At 66.9% G+C, this 22,676-nt stretch overlaps 5 protein-coding genes across 5 annotated transcripts in view; 3 read left to right on the top strand and 2 right to left on the bottom strand.

Annotated features, from left to right (window-relative positions):
* EMIHUDRAFT_437048 (hypothetical protein) overlaps nt 1-790 on the top strand; it is a gene marked incomplete at both ends in the record, with an annotated part of 1,617 nt that extends 827 nt beyond the window's left edge. The window contains 3 exons of the mRNA XM_005766244.1: nt 1-76; nt 164-204; nt 319-790. Of these exons, the coding sequence (XP_005766301.1) occupies nt 1-76; nt 164-204; nt 319-790 (589 nt within the window). The remainder of the gene's footprint in view (nt 77-163; nt 205-318) is intronic.
* Nucleotides 791-869: 79 nt separating this feature from the next.
* On the bottom strand, nt 870-2,316 carry EMIHUDRAFT_212415 (hypothetical protein; the record flags this gene model as incomplete). Its single annotated transcript, XM_005766243.1, has 3 exons — nt 870-1,637; nt 1,885-2,067; nt 2,167-2,316. The coding sequence occupies 3 exons, from the start codon at nt 2,314-2,316 to the stop codon at nt 870-872; spliced, it is 1,101 nt and encodes a 366-aa protein (XP_005766300.1).
* Nucleotides 2,317-4,385: 2,069 nt separating this feature from the next.
* Nucleotides 4,386-9,438, top strand: EMIHUDRAFT_437046 (hypothetical protein). The gene is made up of 14 exons (XM_005766242.1): nt 4,386-4,407; nt 4,572-4,616; nt 4,689-4,724; nt 4,805-4,840; nt 5,126-5,311; nt 5,380-5,460; nt 5,644-5,733; nt 5,893-6,087; nt 6,571-6,897; nt 6,963-7,144; nt 7,207-7,257; nt 7,330-7,764; nt 7,841-8,821; nt 8,894-9,438. Exons 3-14 carry the CDS (start codon nt 4,692-4,694, stop codon nt 9,219-9,221), a joined length of 2,925 nt encoding a protein of 974 aa, XP_005766299.1. The 5' UTR covers nt 4,386-4,407; nt 4,572-4,616; nt 4,689-4,691; the 3' UTR covers nt 9,222-9,438.
* A 262-nt stretch (nt 9,439-9,700) lies between these two features.
* Nucleotides 9,701-10,682, bottom strand: EMIHUDRAFT_212413 (hypothetical protein; the record flags this gene model as incomplete). The annotated part of the gene is made up of 3 exons (XM_005766241.1): nt 9,701-9,924; nt 10,054-10,223; nt 10,450-10,682. 3 exons carry the CDS (start codon nt 10,680-10,682, stop codon nt 9,701-9,703), a joined length of 627 nt encoding a protein of 208 aa, XP_005766298.1.
* A 730-nt stretch (nt 10,683-11,412) lies between these two features.
* EMIHUDRAFT_451926 (hypothetical protein) lies at nt 11,413-13,673 on the top strand (the record flags this gene model as incomplete). Its single annotated transcript, XM_005766240.1, has 9 exons — nt 11,413-11,569; nt 11,640-11,749; nt 11,817-11,909; nt 12,098-12,209; nt 12,279-12,358; nt 12,682-12,825; nt 12,908-13,036; nt 13,131-13,319; nt 13,473-13,673. Exons 1-9 carry the CDS (start codon nt 11,449-11,451, stop codon nt 13,671-13,673), a joined length of 1,179 nt encoding a protein of 392 aa, XP_005766297.1. The 5' UTR covers nt 11,413-11,448.
* Nucleotides 13,674-22,676: the final 9,003 nt, after the last annotated feature.

Here is a 22,676-nt window from a genome sequence, read left to right as displayed (position 1 = left end):
CGACGCAGATGTCTGCCAACGCGCGCCTGCTCGAGGAGCTCACCGAGCGCGACTTCATCGCCGAGTGGCCTCGCAGGCGGCGGCTGCACTCCAGCGGCTGCACTTCCTCCTCTTCTCTCGGTGAATGGCTCACTGTTGAGAAGGAGCGATCACTGAGTCACAGGCAGTGGCTGCACGTCCTCCTCTTCTTCGACGACTTCATCGGCGCGCCGCTCTCGCCTCCCCGCTCTCTTCTCTCTGCTCTCTCTCGACCCTCCCCTTCCTTCAGCCCCCCCCACCTAGCCCCTCCCGCCTCCCCTCCCCTCCCCGCCATCGCAGGCGTCTCCGCCGAGATCTACGAGGCGCGCTACCGCACCGTCTCGGGCAAGCACGAGCGCTGGTACAACTCGTCCATCGCCTCCATCCTCCGCCACCTCGAGCTTCCCTCGCACGCGACGACGCCCGGCGAGAAGGGCGCGGAGCGCAGGCGGCGCGTGAAGCCGCGCAGCAGAGGCGGCTCCTCCGACGGCGCCTCGATGCTCGGCGCGCACAACAACGTGCTCGAGTCGGACGCGATGTCGCCCATCGACTACCACGCGAGCGGCGCAATCTCGCCCGAGGAGGAGCTTTCCGAGAGGTCGCTCAGGCTGCAGCAGGACAGGCCCACGTACTCCGACCCGCGGCGTCCGTCGAGGTGACGACGGCCGCGCACAAATTGACGCACAATGTCCACTATCTACTCCGAGAGTCAGTGCGGGACGGTGTACTGTGTTACCGTACTTTTGTTCTCTGTGAATGTTCGAGCGAACACGAAACAGGCAAAGAAACTGAAAAATCCCGACAGAAACAAAAGTGCGGTGCTAGAGACGAAAGAGGAGAGTGACCAGTGTCTAGTCGACCAGGGAAGGGGGCGCCGCTGCCCCCTCCGCGAAGAGCTCCGGCTCGATCGGCCATTTGGCCGTCCGCCAGAGGTCCTCCCTGCAGCGGCGGTGTTTTTCAGCCTCCGGCGGCTTGCCCGGCTTTTGCTTGCCCTCGAGCACCTGATTCAGCGTCGGCTGGCAAACCTTGTTGATGTAGCCCGCGGTCTCCGGCTTGAGGTCGTCGAGGTAGCCTAGCGCGAAGAACTTCACTTTGGCCACCGCGTGCAGGTAGTATCGCGACATGCCCAGCCCCTCGAGCCGCTCGTCCGAAGCGAAGTCGGTCAGCTGCCTGTCCGCCTCCGACTGCGGCGCCGGGAAGTGTTCGACGCGGCCGAGGGCGTACACCCCGCCGAGGTACCGGCCGCTCGCGTCCTTGAGTGCGGCCGGCGTGTGCGGGCACCCCTTGGAGTTGTGGCGGCAGAGGATGTAGGCGCCTGGCCGGCAGGCAGTGAGCCAAATGGCCCGCTGCCTCGCCCCCGACTCGTAGTTGCGCCCGTGCTGCTCGATCATCTTTTCGCGCAGCGGCTCCTTGAAGTCAGCGTTTAGCGGCCACGCCTCCTGCACCTGCCTCGCCGTCTCGTCGTCGAGCGGGCGAAAGCCTGGTGTCGCGACTCCGCCGTGCAGGAAGAGCCCAAAGGCCCTGTTCACGCCCGCTTTTGCTTCCATGAATGTGTTCATGTGGAAGAGCGGCGTGTCGAGCGAGTTCCACTCGTCCGCGCTCGGCTCCTCCGCCCCTTTCTCCACGGCGCCAGGCTCCGCCTCTGCCCGCCGGCGCGCCGCCTCCCGCGCCGCCTCCCAGGCCTCCTCGCGCTTCTCGCGCGTCGCCTCCTGCTGCGCTGCCTGCATGCTCGCGATCAGCTCCTCATCCCCGCCCAGCTCGACTCGCCTGTGGGTGGGCAGTGCTGAAACAACTCAGCATGCGCAGCGCCAGGCCCCAGCTCGGGGCACATCGTCTGCACCTGCCCTCCTCATCCGCGACGAAGACCTCCTCCGGCACCTCGCCACTCAACCGGCGGCTGGTGCGCACTGGCCCTCGCGCCTCGGGCGCGGCCCGCTTCTTGCCCCGCGGCTTGGCCTCCTTCTTGGTCGTGCAGGCCGCCGCCGCCTCCTCAAGACCCAGCCGGGAGAGCGCCGCCTTGTTCTCTCTGATGTTAGCATCCCGCTCCAGCTCGTACGCTGAGAGCTCGGAGGAGGTCTGCGGCGGCGCGGCGGCCGGAGGCGCGGCGGACGACGGAGTCTCGAGATTCTTGATGAATTTAGGAAGGACGCATTGCTCCTTGTCGCCGTCGTCATAGGTCAGATCGAAGGTGCCGTCGCGGTTGCACTTGGTGATGATCGCGGGGAACCATTTTGTGCCGACGGGGCCTCCGCTGCTTGCGAGGTAGCGGGCCTTCACGCGCGAGCCGCAAGTGAGCATGAGACGAATACCCCGAGCGCGAATCTTGGCGCGAAGCTACAAATCTACAACAACATGTCACAGGCACAAGACGAGAGTTTCTTCTCGCCAGTGCGCGCCAGTCCCGTGCCTAGTGTCGTGCGAGGGAGTTTTGTTGTAAAATTCTTCTCGCTGCGCCAAAAAGGAAGGGGGGAGGAGGGACGCTTCCTCAAAGGGCGGCTCACACAAAAATCCAGTCCACCTTCGGGGATGTTTGTAAGAGCCGCATACAGAGAGAGAGAGAGACACCCTCTCCCTTTTCTCCCAGTACTCGAGTAAAAGTACAACGACATACAACGTGAGAGAGAGAGAGGAACGTACAGTTGTACACGGCACTTGGAGAACACCAAAAAACCCCAAAGCAACCTCACATCCAGGGCCGAGGAGCTAAGAAGCGCACCCAGCGGGCCGGATGCTCGGGGACGGGCTGCGGGCTAAAAAGAAAGAAAGAAAGTAAAGAGACAACCCAAGGGAGGGATGGGAGGACGGCACGCCGCCACCACACAGGGATTTTAAGGAGAGGTGTGTGGTGCGCTAGCCGTCGCCCACCCTAGGGCTGCGGGCTAGAGAGCTTGACGCTCTTGCGGCCGGCGTCAAAGAGACAACCCAAGGGAGGGATGGGAGGACGGCACGCCGCCACCACACAGGGATTTTAAGGAGAGGTGTGTGGTGCGCTAGCCGTCGCCCACCCTAGGGCTGCGGGCTACACGCTCTTGCGCGCGGCGTCATTTTTCACGAGGGCGACCAGAGGCTCCTCAGCGTCGCCACCCACATCGCGACACCCTCTGTGTCAGCACACGGCGGAGATGCCGCGCGGTCGATCTCCGTCGCCACGCCGCGGCCGGGATTCGCATCGCTCTCGCTCTCGCGGACGGTCGCCGGCGCCTCCGCCGGCGCCGGCTGCCGGCGTTCCGCTGATAACGACAGGAGTTGATCCAGCGACGGGCTTTGAGTTCAAGATGCGCCAAGACGGCTGGCCGCACCAGGGCCTCGAGGGTCCGCACGCCAAGTCCACCAGCTTCCTGCACCGCGACCTGTCCCACGGCAAGATGCGGCACGACCTGATTGTGCCAAGAGACCGGTGCGGAGCGCTCATCGGCCCTGGCGGCTCAGTCTTCAAGGACATGTCTGCACGGATTGGCGCGGGCGTGCACATATTCGACCGGGACCTGGTTCCCGGCGAGCCGGAGGAGCGGCGGCTGGTCGTTGTCACCGGATCGCCGCAGCAGTGCATGCTCGCAGCGGCAGAGGTGATGCTCATCACCTCTCGGCCAAACGACCCAAACAAGGTGTTCACGTCGGGACCGCTCGCGGGGCACCGGGTGCAGGACCAGCGGCCGGGCCAGGCCGGCAGGCTCGGGCTCGACTTCAGCCCCAGCGCGGTCCTCACCATCGCCGCGCAGCCGCCCCCGCCTCCCGTCCCTCCTCCGCCGCCTCCCGAGCCCGCCCCGGACGGCGCGGCGGCGGCACCGTACGGATTGCCTGGCCTGGCGCCGCCGGGGGCGCCGACGTTCGAGACGTCGAAGCACGAGTCGACGGGCGGCTTCGTCTTCAAGCGGCGGCTCGATCAGTGGCCCCTCCCCTCCGACCCCAACCCCGCCGCTGCACTGAGCGGGAAGCATCTCTTCCGGCTGCTCGAGGTCAGACTGCCACTGGAGCTGCTCCTCAGCCACGTAGCGGCATCTCGGGCACAGCATAGCAGCACCTCGGCGGGCACAGGCGGCCGGCGGATCACACACACACACACACACACACACACACACACACACACACACATAGAGAGAGAGAGAGAGAGAGAGAGAGAGAGAGAGACCCTGCCCTCATCGCTGCCCCCAGGCGCCCGGCACGATCCGGCACGACTGCTTCATGCGCAAGAAGATGTGCAACCGCGCCATCGGGCCGAAGGGCGCAACCTTCAAGGGGATGGAGGAGTCGAGAAGCAGCCAGCATCTGCGGCGGCGTCGAGATGGCCCGAGATGAGCCGAGATCAGCCGAGATTAGGAGTCGACCGGCTGCCGCATCTACATCATCGACGCGCGGCCGCCGCCCGAGGGCCCCGACGACGTGCGGCAGGTCCGAGACACGTCCGAGACCGCTCCGAGACCGCTCCGAGACCGCTCCGAGACCGCTCCGAGATGCGTCTCGCCCCGCGGTGTCGACGCCGTCTCCCCGCCTGCCTCTCTCTCTCCCCCTCCCCCTTCCCACCTCTCCACCCCTCTCTCTCTCTCTGCGGCCAGGTCTCGCTGGTCGGCCTTCCCTCGTCGGTGCGCGCCGGCTACGAGGCGATGAACGAGCCGCTGACAAGAGAGTGACCACCACCTGGCAGCACTCCTCAATGGTCGCTCCTGAGTCAGGCGATGTACGAGGTGCTCGACGACGGCCGCGGGCTGGCGATCTCTCTCTCTTGCGTGCGGCGAGGCGGCCTGCGGCGAGGCGCGGCGAGATGAGCCCGAGGTGTGGCGGGGTGTAGGTGAGCCCGGACGAGCCATACGAGGCGTGCGGCGAGGCGCGCGAGAGGAGCCGAGAGGACATGAGAGGAGCGGAGAGGAGGCGAGAGGAGGCGAGAGGAGGCGAGAGGAGGCGAGAGGGGCCGAGGTTAGCCGAGGGGAGCCGAGAGGAGCCGAGGTTGGCCGAGGAGTGCGAGGAGCGCGGCGAGGCGCGAGAGGGGGTGCGGAGCAAAGAGGTGGCCGCGCTGTGCGGTGTGTCTCTACGGCGGCGTGCCTCTCTTTGTCGCGACAGGCGCCAGAGGAGCTGGAGGCGCCATATCTCCCCATATCTCCCCATATCTCAGGCGCTAGAGGAGCTGGAGGCGGAGCCGGTGCCGGAGGGGTGCTGCCGCGAGGTGTTCGTCCTTCCGGCGGCGGCGTGGGGGCGGGTCAAGGGGCAGGGAAACATGGGGCTGCAGCGGCTGCGCGAGCGGGCGGGCTGCAAGGTGGTTGCGCACCTGCGGCCTCCGGACCGCTTTCCGCAGTGCAAGGCGCGGCGCTGCAGCCCGGCGGCAGCTGGGCGCGCTCGGCGCCTCTTCACGGCTCGAGCTGTGAACAGGCGGTGCTACTCGTCGGGCCGAGGGAGAAGGTTGATGGCGCAGAGCGGCTGCTGCGCGAAGCGCTCGGCCGTGACGCGAGGGCGCGAGACCTACCCAGCCAAGACCCAGCCGAGACCCAGCCGAGACCCAGCCGAGACCCAGCCGAGACCCAGCCGAGACCCAGCCGAGACCCAGCCGAGACCCAGCCGAGACCCAGCCGAGATCCCGCCGCTTCGAGACGAGGTCAGACTCTCGAGGCAAGCCGTCCGCCTTTGCCGTCGCAGGAGCTGCGCCGCCCCTCCGACCCCCTCCCCGCCAAGCCCCTCGCGGTCGGCCGGCTGAGCTTCGTCGACTTTCAAAAGAGCGACGCGACGGCGAGATGCAGCCGAGACGCAGCCGAGACGCAGCCGAGATGCAGCCGAGAGGCAGCCGAGATGCAGCCGAGATGCAGGCTTTCCAGGGAAGCGACGTGACGGCGGCCCGCAGCAGCCCGAGGAGGAGGAGAGCTCAGCCGAGATCGGCCGAGAGTGTAGGCGGGCGGCACGCTGCAGCTCGAGAAGGAGGAGGCCGCGCTGGAGGCGGCCGAGGGTGCGGCGGGCGAGGGTGCGGCGGCCGCCTCAGTGGCCACCAACGAGAAGGGCCGCAAGGTGGTCAAGATCGGAGAGAAGGAGGTGCCTCTCGAGCTTGGCGTGCGGAGCAGTGGCCGGCCGGTGCCGCACTCGGAGCAGGCGGGGCCAACCCCCCCCGACCCTCCCACGCATCGGCCACGCCTCGCCCACACCTCGCCCGCACCTCGCCCGCATCTCGCCCGCACTTCGCCCGCACCTCGCCCGCACCTCGCCCGCACCTCGCCCGCACCTCGCCCGCACCTCGCCCGCACCTCGCCCGCACCTCGCCCGCACCTCGCCCGCACTTCGCCCGCACCTCGCCCGCACCTCGCCCGCACCTCGCCCGCACCTCGCCCGCACCTCGCCCGCACCTCGCCCGCACCTCGCCCGCACCTCGCCCGCACCTCGCCCGCACCTCGCCCGCACCTCGCCCGCACCTCGCCCGCACCTCGCCCGCACTTCGCCCGCACTTCGCCCGCACCTCGCCCGCACCTCGCCCGCACCTCGCCCGCACCTCGCCCGCACCTCGCCCGCACCTCGCCCGCACCTCGCCCGCACCTCGCCCGCACCTCGCCCGCACCTCGCTCGCACAACGTCGGGCAGGCGCTCGTCGCGGGCCTCGGCTTCTCGCACAACGTCGACCGCTGCGAGCGGTGCGGCCAGCTCGGCCACAAGGAAGCCCGCTGCCCCACCCTCGACAGAGGCAGGCGGCCGGGGAACCGTTCCCGCTCGCGCGACCGTTCCCGCTCGCGCGACCGCGACCGCTCGCGGCGCGACCGCTCCCGCGACCGCTCCCGCGACCGCTCGCGCAACCGCTCGCGCTCGCACAAGCGGCGCAGGCGCGGCAGCCGCAGCCGCAGCCGCAGCCGTAGCCGCAGCCGCGGGCGCGACCGGCGACGCCGCCGTTCGCGCTCGCGCTCGCGCTCCGAGGCGCGTCGCAAGGAGCGGCCCTTCCGCAGTCGAGCTGCTCTCTGAGCCGTCTCGGCCTTCCCTAGGCGCGGCAGAGGAGGCATCGATCGCGCGAGGAGGGGAAGAGCGGGCGGGGCCAGAGCAGCAAGGACAAGGACAAGGAGAAAGACAAGGAGAAGGACAAGGACAAGGACAAGGACAAGGGCAAGGAGAAAGACAAGGGCAAGGACAAGGACAAGGGCAAGGGCAAGGGCAAGGGGCTCGAGCGGTGTGCCCCGCCTGTCGCCCTCGAGGCGCCGCCCCTCCTCTCACGCCGCCGACTCGCCGCAGGTGGGACAGCGCACGCCCGTCAGCGTCGAGCTCCTCGAGCCCCTCGCGCCGGCGCGGCAGGGAGGGGGGTGCGTTGCGCTCCAGCGGCTCTCCCCGAGACGACCCGAGGCCGCCCGAGAGTAGGCGCGGCAAGAAGAAGGCGCGCGAAAAGCGGCGCTCGTCGAGCAGCTCTGCCGGGGATGAGCGGCGCGGCAAGAAGGCGCAAAAGCCGTCCGAGAGCGCCGCCGCCGCCCCCGCCGCCGCGCTTTCCGCCGCCGCGCCCGCCGCGCCCGCGCCCGCGCCCGCCGCGCCCGCCGACGCCGCGGCTGACGACGAGGAGGCCAAGATGAGGCTGGCGGAGGCGATGTTCGGTGACGAGGCCGACGCGGCGCCCGCCGCCGCCTCCGGGGCCGAGGGCGCGCCCGCACCCGCCGCGGCGAGCGGAGGCGGCGCAGGTGGATCGTCTCGCGGCGGGGGGGAGGGGGGCAAGGAGGCCGAGGGGGGCAAGGAGGCCGAGGGGGGCAGGGGCGAGAAGCTCGAAATCGAGCACCGCGGCAAGGGGGGCAAGATCGAGGACAAGTAGCGCGACGCCCCCCGTCCCGTGTGGCGCGGAGATTGGGCGAGAGGCGCCTCACCCGGCCGGCCGCGCGAGTAGGTACCACCACATGCTCTTCGGCGCGCAGAAGGGCAAGACGAGCCGCTGGCTTGAGGCGACGGCCCAGAAGCGGCGCGCGGAGCGCGAGGAGGCCGAGGCGCAGGAGCGGGAGTCGCTCGCGGCGCGGCAGGAGCAGGAGAAGCGACTCATCGCGCAGGCGGAGGCGATGCGGATGGCGATGCAGCAGGCGCAGCACCAGCACGCGCACCCGGCGGTGCAGGCGGCGGTGCAGCACGCGCAAAACGGGCTGCCCGCCGCGCTGCAGCACCTGGCCCCGCTCGGCTGGACGCAGTGCACCGACTCTGCGAGCGGCCGGCCCTACTTCCACCACGGCCCCACCGGCTACTCGTCGTGGACGCCGCCCGTCGACCCGAGCGCCGTGCAGCCGGCGCCGGTGCTGCAGCCGGTGCTGCAGCCGGTGCTGCAGCCTGTGTTGCAGCCTGTGCTTCAGCCGGTGCAGCCTGTGCCGCTGCCACCGCCGGTGCCGCTCCCACCGGGCGTCCCGCCGCCGCTGCAGCCAGTGCCGCCCGCGCCGCCCGCGCCCTTCTCGCCGCATGGGTACCCGCCGCAGCCCGCCACCCCGGGAGGGTTGGGCCCCCCGGGAGGGTACCCGCCAGCGCCGCCCGGCTACCCTCCCGCGCCGCCCGGCTACGCCGGAGGGGTGCCGGCCCAGCTGGCGGGCGGGGCGCAGCCAAACTGGCAGCACCCCGACACGCCAAAGACGGCGACGGGCCACCCCGCCGGCTCGTGGGTCTGCCTCAACTGCCGCAACATCAACTTTCCGACGCGGATGACCTGCAACACGAAGATCTGCGGCCGGCCGAGGCACGAGGTAGACGGCGGCGAGCCGAACGCCGCCAACATGGTGGACCACACCCTGCACCCGCAGCAGCGGGTGGCGGCCGCCGCCGCGCAGGACGAGGCGCGGCGGCAGGCTGCCCTCGAGCAGCCGCGCGCCGCGGACGGCGCCAGCCCCGCACAGTGCGCTCGAGAGAGCAGCGCGGGAGGTGCGCGCCCGTCCCCTTCTGACGCCCCCCTGGCTGGCGCCTGCAGGTCGATGGGGCACTGCAAAGACTTCCTCTCGGGCATGTGCACCCGCGGCGCCGCCTGCCAGTTCCGCCACGACCCGGCAGCGGTGCGGCCAGCCTTGGCTGCCAAGGGCTGGCTGGCACCCGCCGCTCCGCAGGCAGGCGCCGCCGTGCCGGCACCCGTCGCGATTGACTGGGCGGCCGCCACGGCGGCGGCGGCGGCGGCGGCGGCGGCCAAGGTTGCGCAGAAGGCGGCGAGCGAAAAGGCGGCGGCCGACAAGGCAGAAGAGGAGGCGGCGGCGGCGGCGCAGCGCGCGGCGTTCGAGCGGCTCAAGGCGGAGTCGCAAGGGTAGTAGGAGCGAGGCGGGGGCGGTCGGCGTACGAGACAAGCGCCGCCGGGGCCGAACGCTTTTGGAAGGCGGGCACAGTTGCCGGTCACCAGCGGCCCGTTTCGCGGGCCGGCAATGGCCACAAGGTAGCGACAAGGTAGCCCCATAACATTATGTTATCTCTCGCGCATGACGAGATTTTTTCTGCTTGATTACTAACGGTCTTAAGACTTAACTTTTTACGCGCGGCGTTTTTGGGTTTCGTGTACCCCCCCCCCCAGGCCCCCCCCAAAGCCCACAAGCACAACCGTACCACAAGATATGCCTTTTAATGATAATTGACGTACGGCTTTATTCTAACCAGATGACACCACACGCGGAGCCGAAACTAAAAGGCCGAAACTACAAAAACCGGGAAAACAGGAATTCATGCAGCAAAACAAACACATGCAGCGCGTCCGAATCCCTCTATGTGTCTCTCAACTCAAAACTCCTACCGTACGCTAAACGTAGCCTCCTGCGAACCAGCCGGGCCCTGGCGGCAGCCATCCCGGCACTGGTCTGCCGTCCTCGGGGTTGAAGCCGGCGTCCCTCATGATCTCGGCACGCAGCTGGTCAGAGGTCACAAAATCGCGGCGGCGCTTGGCCGCCACCCACCACTCGAGCTTTCGGGCCACCGCCGGCGAGACCGGCGGGAGAGCGCGGCTGCTGCCCGCCTGCGCGCCCCCTTGCGAGATCGGGGGCTGGTAGAGCACCGGCAGAGGAGGCCACCAGCTCCCGCTCGTGTGGGGGAGGCGCCCGCCTCCCCCGCCGGCGCCAGGGTGGTGGGCCGCGGGGGCTGCCGGGCCGACCGCACCTGCGGCGGCGGCATCCCACTCGGCGCGCCCTCCGTAGAGGGCCACGAACTCCGCCTTTGTGTACAGGCCGCCGGACGGCGCCTTGCGCCGCTCGGCGGGGCCACTCGTGCGCTTCTGCCAGAGCCCGGACGGGGCCTGGCTGAAGGCATTGATGTGCGCTGTCCACGAGCTCGGCGAGCGGTTGGGGAAGGCCTTGCCGAAGGCAGCCCACGCCTCCGGGTTCTCCTGAAGGGGGGGGGAGGGGGGGGGGGGGGGGGGGAAGTTTGGGTCCTGATCCGACTGGGTGTGGAACGCAGCGGCTCTGCGGGTGGCGGCGGGAGGCAAGAAGTGTCTCGGAAGTGTCTCCCAGAGGTGTCTTGGAGGTGCGGTGCGCCTTCTTCTTCGGCCGCCCGAACTGGTTGAGCAGCGCCAGGTACGCCGCGTCCTCCTCCGCCGTGAAGCGGCCTCTCCCGCCGATGGAATCGCCCGCGACAGGCCGTTCGTCCCCCAGAGCCTCGAGCAGAGCGCCGCCCAAGCAGTCGTCCTCTCGCGCCTCGCGCTGCGCAGCCTCCGCCTCCCGCCGCGCCCTCGCCTCCCTCTTCTTCGCCGCCTTGGTCATCACCACCCTCCCGTCCGGCATCTGCTTCATGCCCGGCCGCAGCCGCTCGCTGCTGCGCGAGCTCGCCGCGCCGCTACTCGAGCACGAGCCGCTTGTCTGGCACGAGCCGCTCGTCCCGAACGAGTCGCTCCGCGTTGCGCAGCAGCTCGCCGCCGCCGCCGCGACCTGCGCCGCCACGATCGCCGCCGCCGCCGGATACGCCGAGATCGACGGAAGCAGAGCGGAGCACTCCTCGTGCCACATCCCGAGCTGCGCCGCAGTCGCGCCGTGAACATCCAGTGCCTGCGGGTCTGCGCCGGCCTCGAGGAGCAACTGGACGCACTGGGTGTGACCGCGAGCTGCCGCCCAGTGCAACGGCCGTCGGTCCCCGTCGGGATCGATTTTGTTGGCAATCTCTGCTGGCGACACGCCCGTACGCTTGAGGCACTCCTCGAGCGCCCTCGGATGGTTCAGCGCGGAGTGGACGGAGGCCTCGTTGTGGTGGATGCCATCAAACAAGGCCTTCGGATCGGCAGGATGACAATACGCAGGCGCCTGCTCGTCAACGCGGGAGAGGGAGCCGGGCAGCATCTTCAGCTCATGGGGGCATGGGGGCCACAGCCACCTCGGCGACTCACGCCGAGGAAACCAGAAAGAAGGAAAATTCGACATGACCATTGAAATCTGCGATCGCATACCCCCACACCAACAAAAAGCAAAATCAATCCCCTGCAAAAAAAAATTTTCCTGGCTCGCGCTGCTGCACGCTCACGCCTGCATCCTCGAAGGCGCGCCTCGCCGCCCGCCGCGCTGCGCCATGACGGCGATGGTTGACGACGAGACGCTCGACTTCAGCACGTCGGACGACGTGCAGATCGTCGAGTCCTTCGATGCCATGGGGCTCAAGGACGAGCTGCTCCGCGGCATCTACGCGTACGGTAGCCGCCCCCGGCGCGGGCGGGTGCCGACGGCGGTGTGGGGCTGACGGGCGGCCCGCCCCGCGCGCAGGCTTTGAGAAGCCGTCCGCCATCCAGCAGCGCGCCATCATGCCCATCCTCAAGGGCCGCGACACCATCGCGCAGGCGCAGTCGGGCACCGGCAAGACGACCATCTTTTCGGCGCGGCGGCCGCGCGCGGCATGCGACCACGGAGGACGCGCGGCATGACGGGCGTGCCTGCCGCTAGGTGGGCGTGCTGCACTGCATCGACACCTCGCAGCGCGAGACGCAGGCGCTCGCGCTCTCCCCGACGCGCGAGCTGGCAGAGCAGACGCAAAAGGCTCGCCCCGCCGCCGCCTCGCCCTGCCCCGCCCCCCTGCTGCCGCTTCCCATCCACGCCGCCGCGCCCCGTCCACCTGCCAGCACGCCGCGACTGCCTGTCTGTCCACGTCCCGTCCACGACACGTCCACCCCCGCCCACCACCCGCCCATGACGCTGCGGCCCTGCATGACGCTGCGGCCCTGTAGGTGATGCTCGCGCTCGGAGACTACATGTCGGTGCAGTGCCACGCCTGCATCGGAGGCAAGTCGATCGGCGAGGACATCCGCCGCCTCGACGCCGGAGTGCACGCCGTCTCCGGCACGCCGGGCCGCGTCTTCGACATGATCCGCGAGGGAACCTTCTAGGAAGCTTCTAGGAACCTTCTAGGCACGCCGGGCCGCGTCTTCGACATGATCCGCCGCCGCAACTTGCGCACGCGCGCAATCAAGATGCTCGTCATCGACGAGGTGCCGCACAGAGGTAGCCGAGAGGTGGAGAGCAGCGGCGGCCCAGATGCGCCTCGTCAGAGATGCAGCCGAGAGGTAGAGGTGCGGCCGAGGTGCGGCCGAGGTGCGGCCGAGGCGCGGCCGAGGGGCGGCCGAGGGGCGGCCGAGGGGCGGCCGAGGGGCGGCCGAGGGGCGGCCGAGGGGCGGCCGAGAGAGGGCCATCCCGGTGCTGGTGGTCGAAGAGGCGGTGGAGAGAGCGCACAGAACGCACAACCACCGCACACCCGCCACCTCACCCCCCCCCCCCCCCCCCCTCCGCCTCCCCTCCCGCCTCCGCGCCCCAGGCGGACGAGATGCTCTCCCAGGGCTTCAAGGAGCAGATCTACGACATCTACCGCTACCTGCCGCCCGCCACCCAAGTCGTCCTCATCTCGGCGACGCTGCCCAACGAGATCCTCGAGATGACGCGCAAGTTTATGACTGACCCCGTGCGCCGGACCCTCTCCGCCGGGACCGCGGGACACGCCCGCGACACGTCCACGACACGCCCTCCCCTCGCGGCGGGCGCAGGTTCGGATTCTGGTCAAGCGCGACGAGCTGACGCTCGAGGGCATCAAGCAGTTCTTCGTCGCGGTCGAGCGGGAGGAGTGGAAGTTCGACACGCTCTGCGACCTGTACGACACCCTCACCATCACGCAGGCGCCTCGCCTCCCACGCCCCACCTCAAGCCGCGAGGCGGCACTCTCCCGCTGCGGGACGGCCTCACCGAGCCCTCGCGGCCCCGGCTGCGCAGGCGGTCATCTTTTGCAACACGAAGAAGAAGGTCGACTGGCTCACCCACAAGATGAGGCAGGCAAACTTCACCGTCTCCTCCATGCACGGGGACATGCCGCAAAAGGAGCGCGACGCAATCATGGCCGAGTTCCGCTCGGGCGACTCGCGCGTCCTCATCGCCACAGACGTGTGGGGCCGCGGCATCGACGTGCAGCAGGCCAGCCACACACACATCACCCCCTCCCCCCTCCCCGCGGCGCTGCGGCCGCGTCCCCCTCGCCGCCCCTCCAGCACCCATTGCGCGCCCTCTGCGCTGCCCTCCCTGCAGCCGGGCTGACCTCCACCTTGCCCTCCCCGCCAGGTGTCGCTCGTGATCAACTACGACCTCCCCAACAACCGCGAGCTCTACATCCACCGCATCGGCCGCTCGGGCCGGTTCGGCCGCAAGGGCGTCGCGATCAACTTCGTCAAGAGCGACGACATCCGCATCCTGCGCGACATCGAGCAGTTCTACTCGACGCAGATCGACGAGATGCCGATGAACGTAGCAGACCTGATCTAGCCGGAGGCCGGCGGCGGTCCGCCCCTAGTTGGGCAGGGGGCGGGGGGGGGGGGGGCGGGGGGGTCGATACGTGCGTCGCTTCGTCAGACGCAAATCCCATTAAACACTGAACACACACCGCATGGGTGTGTACAGTCAGTGCGCTGGGCTCTGCTACCCATCGCTGTGTTTTATCTTGTGGTTATGTTTACAGACCTATTTGTAGCTCTCCGCGTCTCCCTTCAGCGTTGGGCTCTCTCCTCTGGCTGTGAGGTCATGGTGATCAAGTGGATGTCGTCATGGTGTGACAAAACAACGAGAGGTTTAATTACGATTTTAGCTCGGGGCAATACTTGCGGGATTGTGTCCAAAAGTCAAAATACAGCCGTACGTTACTCTAGCAGCCGTATAGCCGTTGGCCCGCGTTGGCCCGAGATGCCCGCCCCGCGCCGCCGCGGTCCCGTCCCCCGTCGCCGTGCTCAGGAGACAAGGAGTAGGACGTGAACACCGACTGACTGGGAATTCGAGAATTCACGCAGTCACGCTTGGATCGATCCTGCATTTGGATGCGCGGCTCGTGCGTTTTGACTTTTGTTTGTGGTCTTTGGAGAGAGAGAGAGTTCTCTTCTTGTCTTTGGTAAAACTAAAAGTCTTTGCTGGAGCACTTTGTTTGTTGGACTTTTGCATAGACTTTTCCAATGTGAGGCCAGTGAGAGCAGTGAGGGAAAGGGGATCGGCCCTAGGACAGGAGAAACCACCCCTCTTTCTTTTCTTCTCAATACAAGGTCTGTGGATAAAACACGTGTCCGAACTCAAATTCGCGCGTCGTCCCGACACAGATGACGGTGTTCCGGGCACTTCTGCCCTTATGCGTGTGCTCGCTTGCCTCCTCGCGTGGGGCCACGGAGACACGCCTCGTCTTCATGCACATCAACGAGAGCGGAGGGTCGACCTGGATGAAGTGGATGTCAGAGCATCAAAAGATGTGCCGTGCTGCAACCGACGGCAGTCTCGCATCATCCGGCTGCGACATCTCCAAAAATCTATGCTCTCTGAAAGGGCCAGGGTTTCAAAAGAGCCATTGGCACGGCGAGACTGCCCTATCCATGATAATTGACATGGTCCGCAGCAACTGCACCTTCGTCGAGCTGCATCACTGGGACGTAGCCGCAGCACAAGCGTTTCGTGCGTTCGGGTATGAGATGGCCACGATTATCCGCGACCCGGTACGCCGAATTGCCTCGTCGTTCAACTACGCCAACGAACGAAGCAATGCTACGGCGGCGTCGATCGAGCGCTTCTACAGCGGCGTCAGGACACCGGATCGAACCCTGGGCTTCCTGACTGGGTGCTATGGCTGCTGCTCGGGCCTCCAGCACCTCAGAGATGGCGCGCCGGGCTACCGCAGTCAAGACGACGCATCGCACTCCGATTGCTCGATCGCACCACAGCAGTGCGCCATACTTAGGGCCACCGCCGCCGCCACGGAAGCGCTCGGAGTGGTGGCGGGCCAAAGTGCGGCGTGTACGAAAAACATCAGCACCATGCTCTCGGTAGCGTTTGCGAGCTTGCGAGCATTCGACTTTGTGGGCGTGCTCGAGCACATGGACAAGACTGTAGCCCTCTTTTGTGCGCAATACGGAGTGTGCTTTAGCCCCGAGACGATCCGCATCCATGCAAACTCCCACCCCAAACTTCTCGATGTAGACAGGGACAAAAAGGCGGCAAGCGTGCTGCGCGAAGCCCTGCGCCCGGACCTCGCGGTGTACGACCTCGCAGTCTCACTGTTTGACCAGAAGATTGCGTTGCGCCGAACGGGGCACGCAGATCTCTCTTTACATGGCGCGCCGGGTGGTTATCCCGATAAGGCATATCGCAATCCATTTTAACCCTTTCACGTTTCAGGACAGGTGCATGTTTCCACACACACGTACACGTGGAACCGCATTTTTTTTCCGCTTTTCACAGGTTCCAATATGCCCTTCCGCTTTTCACAGTTTCTGTCTCCTCTTTCCCTCTCTTTTTTTTGCTTTTTCGCGCCGCACGCGGGAACAAGACGCGCCGCACGAGCAAGAGATGCGCCGCGCGTGCGCTGCCCGCCTCGCGCGAGGGCGGCGCGGTGGTGGCGGCGTCGCTCTGTGCGGAGCTCACACGCGCGTCGCCGACTTGCGCATCTCCCAATACATTGGCTTGAGGCGCTTGAACTTCTCGTTGCTCGTGAGACCCGACTTGCCCGAGGTGAGCTTCTGCAGCTCCTTGAGAAGCGACGCCTCCGTCGAGCCCGGCTGCGGCGTTGACTTGAGGATGGGGCTCGTCAGCGTGTTGAGGCGAGCGTGCGAGCTCTTCTCCATGGCGCGATCGAGCGCGGAGAGGTTCAGGCCAGAGTCGAGGAGGATGCGCAGCCACTTCTTGTCGTCCATGTGCACGTGCGTCGTCGGCTGGTCGCCGCCGCCGACCGCGGGCGGGTCCCGCAGCCCCATCGCGCGCTCCTGGGCGAGCGTGCGGATGATGCCGAGCTCGCGCGCCTTGTTCTTCCCGATGCCCATCTCCTGACGCTCGATGTAGTACGACTTGTCTGCGGGCACGGGCGGAAGCGTCAGTGAGTCGCCCGCCCGCCGATCCGATCCGCGACGCGGAGGTTTGAGGGTGGGCGGGCACGCACGCGTGGCCCAGTACTCAGCAATCGAGAGGCCCTCGTTGAGGGGCACGGCGTAGATGATCGCCGGGAAGGAGGCGGAGTACTGGCACGGAAGGCCGGATGCGTTGTGGTTGACGGAGATGGGAAGGTCGATCAGGCACTGCTCGAGCTCCCCCGCCTTCTCATTGGTGACGACGTTGCGCGCGAGCACGACGGAATATTTCGAGTCCCCAGGAGCCCTGGTCGCTGGTGGACGCGGACGAGCAAATCAGAGGTTGCATTAAAAAATAGCTCTCACCTGTCTGTCTGCGCGCCTCGCCGCTCTCGCGAACGATGAAAGTGACGGCGTGTCGGCGTGGTTGCGGGTCGCGTGTGGCGCCGGTGGGCGCAAAGTCGTCTTTTTTACCCACAGTGCAGCTCTCGTCACTCGCGCGCCCGGCGGACACGATACTGGATATTTCTCATTTGAGAGAGGTGTAACATGCACGATGCAGAGGGAGAAGCAGATACGTAGAGCGCCCGCCCCTTCTCATCGCGTGTCCGTGTGTGCGGGGTTACGTGTATGCTAACGCGGGGCTATTCGGCATGGGGGACTATATGCGCGTGTGTTCGGACATCGCGAGCGGCTAGAGAGCGAGAGGGGCTAGCCCTCGCCCGACGCGGCGTCTCGAAGCACCTCCCGCCGTGTCGCCTACGCGCTGGCCTGCGGCGCCTGGCGCTCGCGGCCGGCGGCGAGGGAGCTGCTGCGCGCGCTCCGCGCCTTGCGCAGCTCCGCCCGCTTGCGCGCCTGCGCCTTGCGCAGCGCGACGCCGTCGGAGCGGATCCTCTGCCAGGCCGCCTCTGCGCCCGCCACGCCCCGCTCGCCGTCCTCGCGCAGGAGCTTGAGGAAGATCCCGCCCGCAGAGCGCAGCCGAGGCCCGGCCGCACCCGCGCCGCACCCCTCGCCCGCGCCGCCGCCCTCGCCGCCGCCCTCGCCGCCGTCGCCGATCGTCTCTCCGCCGCGGGCCACGACCTCCTCGACGCGCGCGAGGAGGCCCAGCGTGTGCAGGACGCCCACGCACTGCACGGCTGTCGCGCACACGTCCCTCCGCTGCTCCTCGAGCCGACCGCGCACAAATTCGGCCACCCCGTGCGGCGAGTGGGCCTCGACGGGAGAGCCGGACGCTGCCCGCGCGAACGCCTCCGCCGTCTCCTTGCGCAGCCCCGCCTGGGCCGCCAGGCCGGCCGCGTCTCCGACTCCGTCTCCAGCGAGGGCCTCCGGGCCTGCTTCGTCTTCACCTCTGGCCCTCTTCGTCTGCTTGGCGGCCGCGAGCTGCGTCGAGGCGTCCAAGTGCACGAGCGGGCGGCGGGCGGGTGCCGCCGGCCGGACTTCTTCGGCGAGCGAGACGACCAGCCGCGCGCTGCCGCTCAACAGCTGCACGCCGTCGAGGGTCGGGCAGCGGGGGGTGAGCGTGCCCACCTTGACGAGACGGCCGCCCGACTGCGCAACATAGATGTCCGCGGCGAAGGGGAGGTCGACGGGCGCGCGGAGCCACACGCTGACCCGCACGTCGCTCGTAACGGGCACCTCTTCGGTGCGCAGGCTGCGGCCCGCCACCGTCCACGGGATCGCTCCCATGTCTCCCACACCCTCCTGGGAGAGTGCGAGGGCGCCCATGAGAGCCTCCAGTGCCGCAGCATCGACGCTGCTTATGGCACGAGCCACGAGCACGTCGAGCTCGGCGGGAGGGCCCTCGAGGAGCGCAGAGAGGTCGACTGAGGACGCGAGGAGCATCCCAGTCACTTTGCTGGCCCAATCACTCGACATGCCATGCATGAGCCGGTCATAGAGGCGCGAACCGGTGGAGATTGAGGAGGTTTGCATCGGTGACAGGTGTGGATCCGCAGAGGTAGGAGCCAGCATTTGGCGGCTGGCGCCGGAGGTGGTGCGCGTGGCGGGCGGGGAAGGCGTCGCTCTGAGCGAAGCCGGCAAGTGCGGATGCGACCAACCGTATCTTCTCCCTCCAAGACGGAAAAAAACTACATAGGGCTCCGGCCCGCTGGGGGCGCTTCTTAGCTCCCCGGCCCTGGATGTGAGGTGGATGACTGCACTCCAAGTGCTCCAAGTGCTCCGCCTCGTTGAGCCAGAAGATATGCTCTCCCACCCGGTGTTTGGTGTGTCCGTTTTATTTATTTATTTAGAGCACTCTCCTGCAGAGGCTGTTAGTTGTTACAAACCCCGAACACCCTTCGGTCGGAGTCGCCCTCCTTCCTCATCCCTGTCAGCATGTTCGTAAGTAAGGCCTACATACACTGAGAGAGAGAGCCTCTACCTTTTCTCCCAGTAAGGCTAAACGTACAGTACGTACACTGAAACAGCCCCTCTCCCACCCACCCTCACACGTAGTGAGTGTTAGAGTTGTTTGGTATTGTACCCCGCCTGTAACCTCTCTTTCAGGTATTGCTAAAAATCTCTCTCACGTAGTCCCTCACTCCTCCCCTGCGGCCGAGCAAACCTCGGGCGGGCGGGAGCATTAATTCCAACTTCTTCTGACTAAAAGTTGGCCTGGCGTGCAACGAACGAGATCGAAAGTACGCTTCGCTCCGCCGCCGATCGGGCAATCTCTCGACTCGAGGGAAGATTGTAGCCAGGCGATTGTCGGGATCAGAGCCGCACGCGAGGTGGCAGGAACCATCGATCGAACCAAACGCAGACCAAAAACAAACGGCGCACCGACCGAGCGTACTCGAGTACTACTGAGGTGCATAGCGGGGTGTTTTACCAGGTACCCTTGATCGCGTCCACCCTCCGTCCAACATTCGCAATCCCTCTTTTACATACATAAAAGAGAAGGATGAAAAAAAAATGCTCGCGAAATCTAGATACTACTCTACCTGCCACAACTTGTATGAGTTCTGCCGCGATCGGTTGCGGTTCTGCCGCGATCGATGCCATCGCTCTCGGTCATGCTAGTCGCAGCTTTCGCTCCTGCGGCGATGGGCTCAGAGCTGAATGATGACCCGGCGGGCTCCGCGCCTGACATTGGAGCTGCCCTCGGCCCTGCTCTCACTGCTCTCACCGACCTGTTTGGCGGCGACAGCCTTGGCGGCGAAACTAGTGCTGATACTGGAGCTGCAATCACCAGCCTGTTTAACTTGTTCGGCGGCGGCATGTCGGACGTGTGCACGGCCCAAATTGACTGGGAGAACGAAGCAGACGCTGGCTGTGACCTATTCTTTGCCGCAGGCGCGACTTGCGAGAGCGTTTGGTCTGACTACTGTGGCGGCGACAATCCTGAAGGCGCCGAGGTCAACAACCAGACGCTCGCGAGCAGCGGGTGCTCCCAGTGCATCACTGGCGGCGATGTCGACTACAGCAGCTGCGAGGGCGCCTACTCCATGCTGACTGGACTGGACGCCAGGTGTCCGCCTGACTGCGAGGACTGCGACGACGACGATGCGGAGGACTGCGACAACCCTTGCGCCGCAGGCCATCCCGAGCGAACAGCCGTCACTTGTGGGACCGCTGCGTGCGGCGATTACCTGGCGTCCATCACGGACGCGGACCTCTCGGCGGCAGTCGAAGTTGGCTTCCCGAGCTGCGCCACCCATTCCATCCTGAATGGCGCTACTGCTTACGGCGGCATGGGCGCGTGGTACCTCAGGACGCACCTCCAGACAGTCGCCCTGCAGTGCGAGTTGTCCGACCGCCTCGCCCTCTCGACAGAAGTCGACTACGGCAGCTGCGAGGGCGCCTACTCCATGCTGATTGGACTGGACGCCAGGTGTCCGCCTGACTGCGAGGACTGCGACGACGACGATGCGGAGGACTGCGACAACCCTTGCGCCGCAGGCCAGCCCGAGCGAACAGCCGCCACTTGTGGGACCGCTGCGTGCGGCGATTACCTGGCGTCCATCACGGACGCGGACCTCTCGGCGGCAGTCGAAGTTGGCTTCCCGAGCTGCGCCACCCATTCCATCCTGAATGGCGCTACTGCTTACGGCGGCATGGGCGCGTGGTACCTCAGGACGCACCTCCAGACAGTCGCCCTGCAGTGCGAGTTGTCCGACCGCCTCGCCCTCTCGACAGAAGTCGACTACGGCAGCTGCGAGGGCGCCTACTCCATGCTGATTGGACTGGACGCCAGGTGTCCGCCTGACTGCGAGGACTGCGACGACGACGATGCGGAGGACTGCGACAACCCTTGCGCCGCAGGCCAGCCCGAGCGAACAGCCGCCACTTGTGGGACCGCTGCGTGCGGCGATTACCTGGCGTCCATCACGGACGCGGACCTCTCGGCGGCAGTCGAAGTTGGCTTCCCGAGCTGCGCCACCCATTCCATCCTGAATGGCGCTACTGCTTACGGCGGCATGGGCGCGTGGTACCTCAGGACGCACCTCCAGACAGTCGCCCTGCAGTGCGAGTTGTCCGACCGCCTCGCCCTCTCGACAGAAGTCGACTACGGCAGCTGCGAGGGCGCCTACTCCATGCTGATTGGACTGGACGCCAGGTGTCCGCCTGACTGCGAGGACTGCGACGACGACGATGCGGAGGACTGCGACAACCCTTGCGCCGCAGGCCAGCCCGAGCGAACAGCCGCCACTTGTGGGACCGCTGCGTGCGGCGATTACCTGGCGTCCATCACGGACGCGGACCTCTCGGCGGCAGTCGAAGTTGGCTTCCCGAGCTGCGCCACCCATTCCATCCTGAATGGCGCTACTGCTTACGGCGGCATGGGCGCGTGGTACCTCAGGACGCACCTCCAGACAGTCGCCCTGCAGTGCGAGTTGTCCGACCGCCTCGCCCTCTCGACAGAAGTCGACTACGGCAGCTGCGAGGGCGCCTACTCCATGCTGATTGGACTGGACGCCAGGTGTCCGCCTGACTGCGAGGACTGCGACGACGACGATGCGGAGGACTGCGACAACCCTTGCGCCGCCGGCCAGCCCGAGCGAACAGCCGCCACTTGTGGGACCGCTATGTGCGGCGATTACCTGGCGTCCATCACGGACGCGGACCTCTCGGCGGCAGTCGAAGTTGGCTTCCCGAGCTGCGCTGGGCATCCTCTGCTCTCGGACATAGTGGTGTACGGCAACTTGACGTGGCTGGATCTTAGGACGAACATTGAGCTTGTGCAGAGTCAATGTGGCATCACAGTCGGCGCGGTGGCGCTCTCCGCTCATCCACCGCCGCCGCCGCCGCGGCTACCTTCCCCCATACCCTCGCTGTCGCCGCTGTCGCCTCCCCCGCCCTTGGTTCCTCTGCCGTCGCTGTCGCCACCCCCTCCCTCCGCCACGCATTCTCCGCCTCCGCCCTCTTCGTCGCCTTACCCTCCGCCAACCTCAACGTCACCCTCCCCACCGCCACCAACACCACCTCCACCTTCGCCGCTTCCATCGCCTTCACTACACCCGCTGTCCCCCCCTCCACCACGGCCGCCTCTGTCGCCCCCACCCTCCACGCATGCGGTGACGCTTAACCTCGTCGTCGCGTCCTGGTCCACCAGCCTGCAGCGCCGCTTCACTCGGCAATTTGCCACCGCCGCCGGCGTGGAGGAGGCGCGGGTCCGCGTCGCCGTCGACCCGCCCTCACCCCGCAGGGTTCGGCGGCTTTCGGAGAGCGGATCGGGCGGTCCGAGGCGCATCGTCGCCACAGTGCTGGCCGGGAGCGGTGCGGAGGCGGCGAGCGTCGCGCGGAGGCTCGAGCCGCACACGAGGAGCGTGGATGCCGCAACGGCCGCCTTTGGCGTGCGGGTAGTCCGGGTGTCTGCGCTCAACGTCGCCGACTCCGTCCCCGGCCCTGCGGATGGCGTTGGGCCGGGCGATCTCGAGCCGGCCGACGACGACGACGATGACGACAACAATGATTTACCGCTCATCTTGGGGCTGAGCCTCGGCGTTGGCATCCCGCTCGCCTGCTGTCTGCTGCTGGGCCTGTGGTACATGCGTCGCCGTGCGCCAGGGCCGACGTGACAAGAATTTTTCTTTAGCTCGCCAGTGCGACAAAGCATGAAACGTGGTGTTAGAGATGTGTGTGTATTGCTAAAAATCTCCGTCTGTCTCCCAGATGTCTCCCAGTGCCGCGCCGCGCCGGCCACAGTCGGATTTGTCCGTTGTGCGAGCGCGGGGTTGGGTGTCGCGTGTGGATCCCTTTCTTCTCAGCGCGCGGGGTTTGTTCTTTGTTGTGTTAGGCGCGGTATTTTCTTTTGGACGCCGACACTGGGCACGGGACTGGCGCGCACTTGTTTTTTGTCGCACTTTCAGAAAGAAAGAAAACAGGCAGCTTCCGGGGAGGGATGGGAGGACTGACACTAACTCAGGCACGGCGGAAAATTCTTTTGCGGTGTATCTGTGTTCGAATTTTAGTGCCAGTAAAAGAAAGAAAGAAAACAGACAACCAAGGGAGG

Source organism: Emiliania huxleyi (assembly GCF_000372725.1).
Source record: "Emiliania huxleyi CCMP1516 unplaced genomic scaffold EMIHUscaffold_52, whole genome shotgun sequence".
NCBI classification, from domain to species: domain Eukaryota; phylum Haptophyta; order Isochrysidales; family Noelaerhabdaceae; genus Emiliania; species Emiliania huxleyi.
This window is presented reverse-complemented; position numbering and strand designations above follow the sequence as displayed.

Bases quoted from the DNA above. Each gene is read 5' to 3' on its own strand.
- EMIHUDRAFT_437046 (XM_005766242.1), top strand. From the start codon at position 4,692: ATGTACGAGGTGCTCGACGACGGCCGCGGGCTG. The intron at 7,258-7,329 runs GCGCGGCAGGGA...GCCCGAGAGTAG, and splicing joins TCCTCGAGCCCCTCGCGCCG to GCGCGGCAAGAAGAAGGCGC. The intron at 7,765-7,840 runs GTAGCGCGACGC...CCGCGCGAGTAG, and splicing joins GGGGGCAAGATCGAGGACAA to GTACCACCACATGCTCTTCG.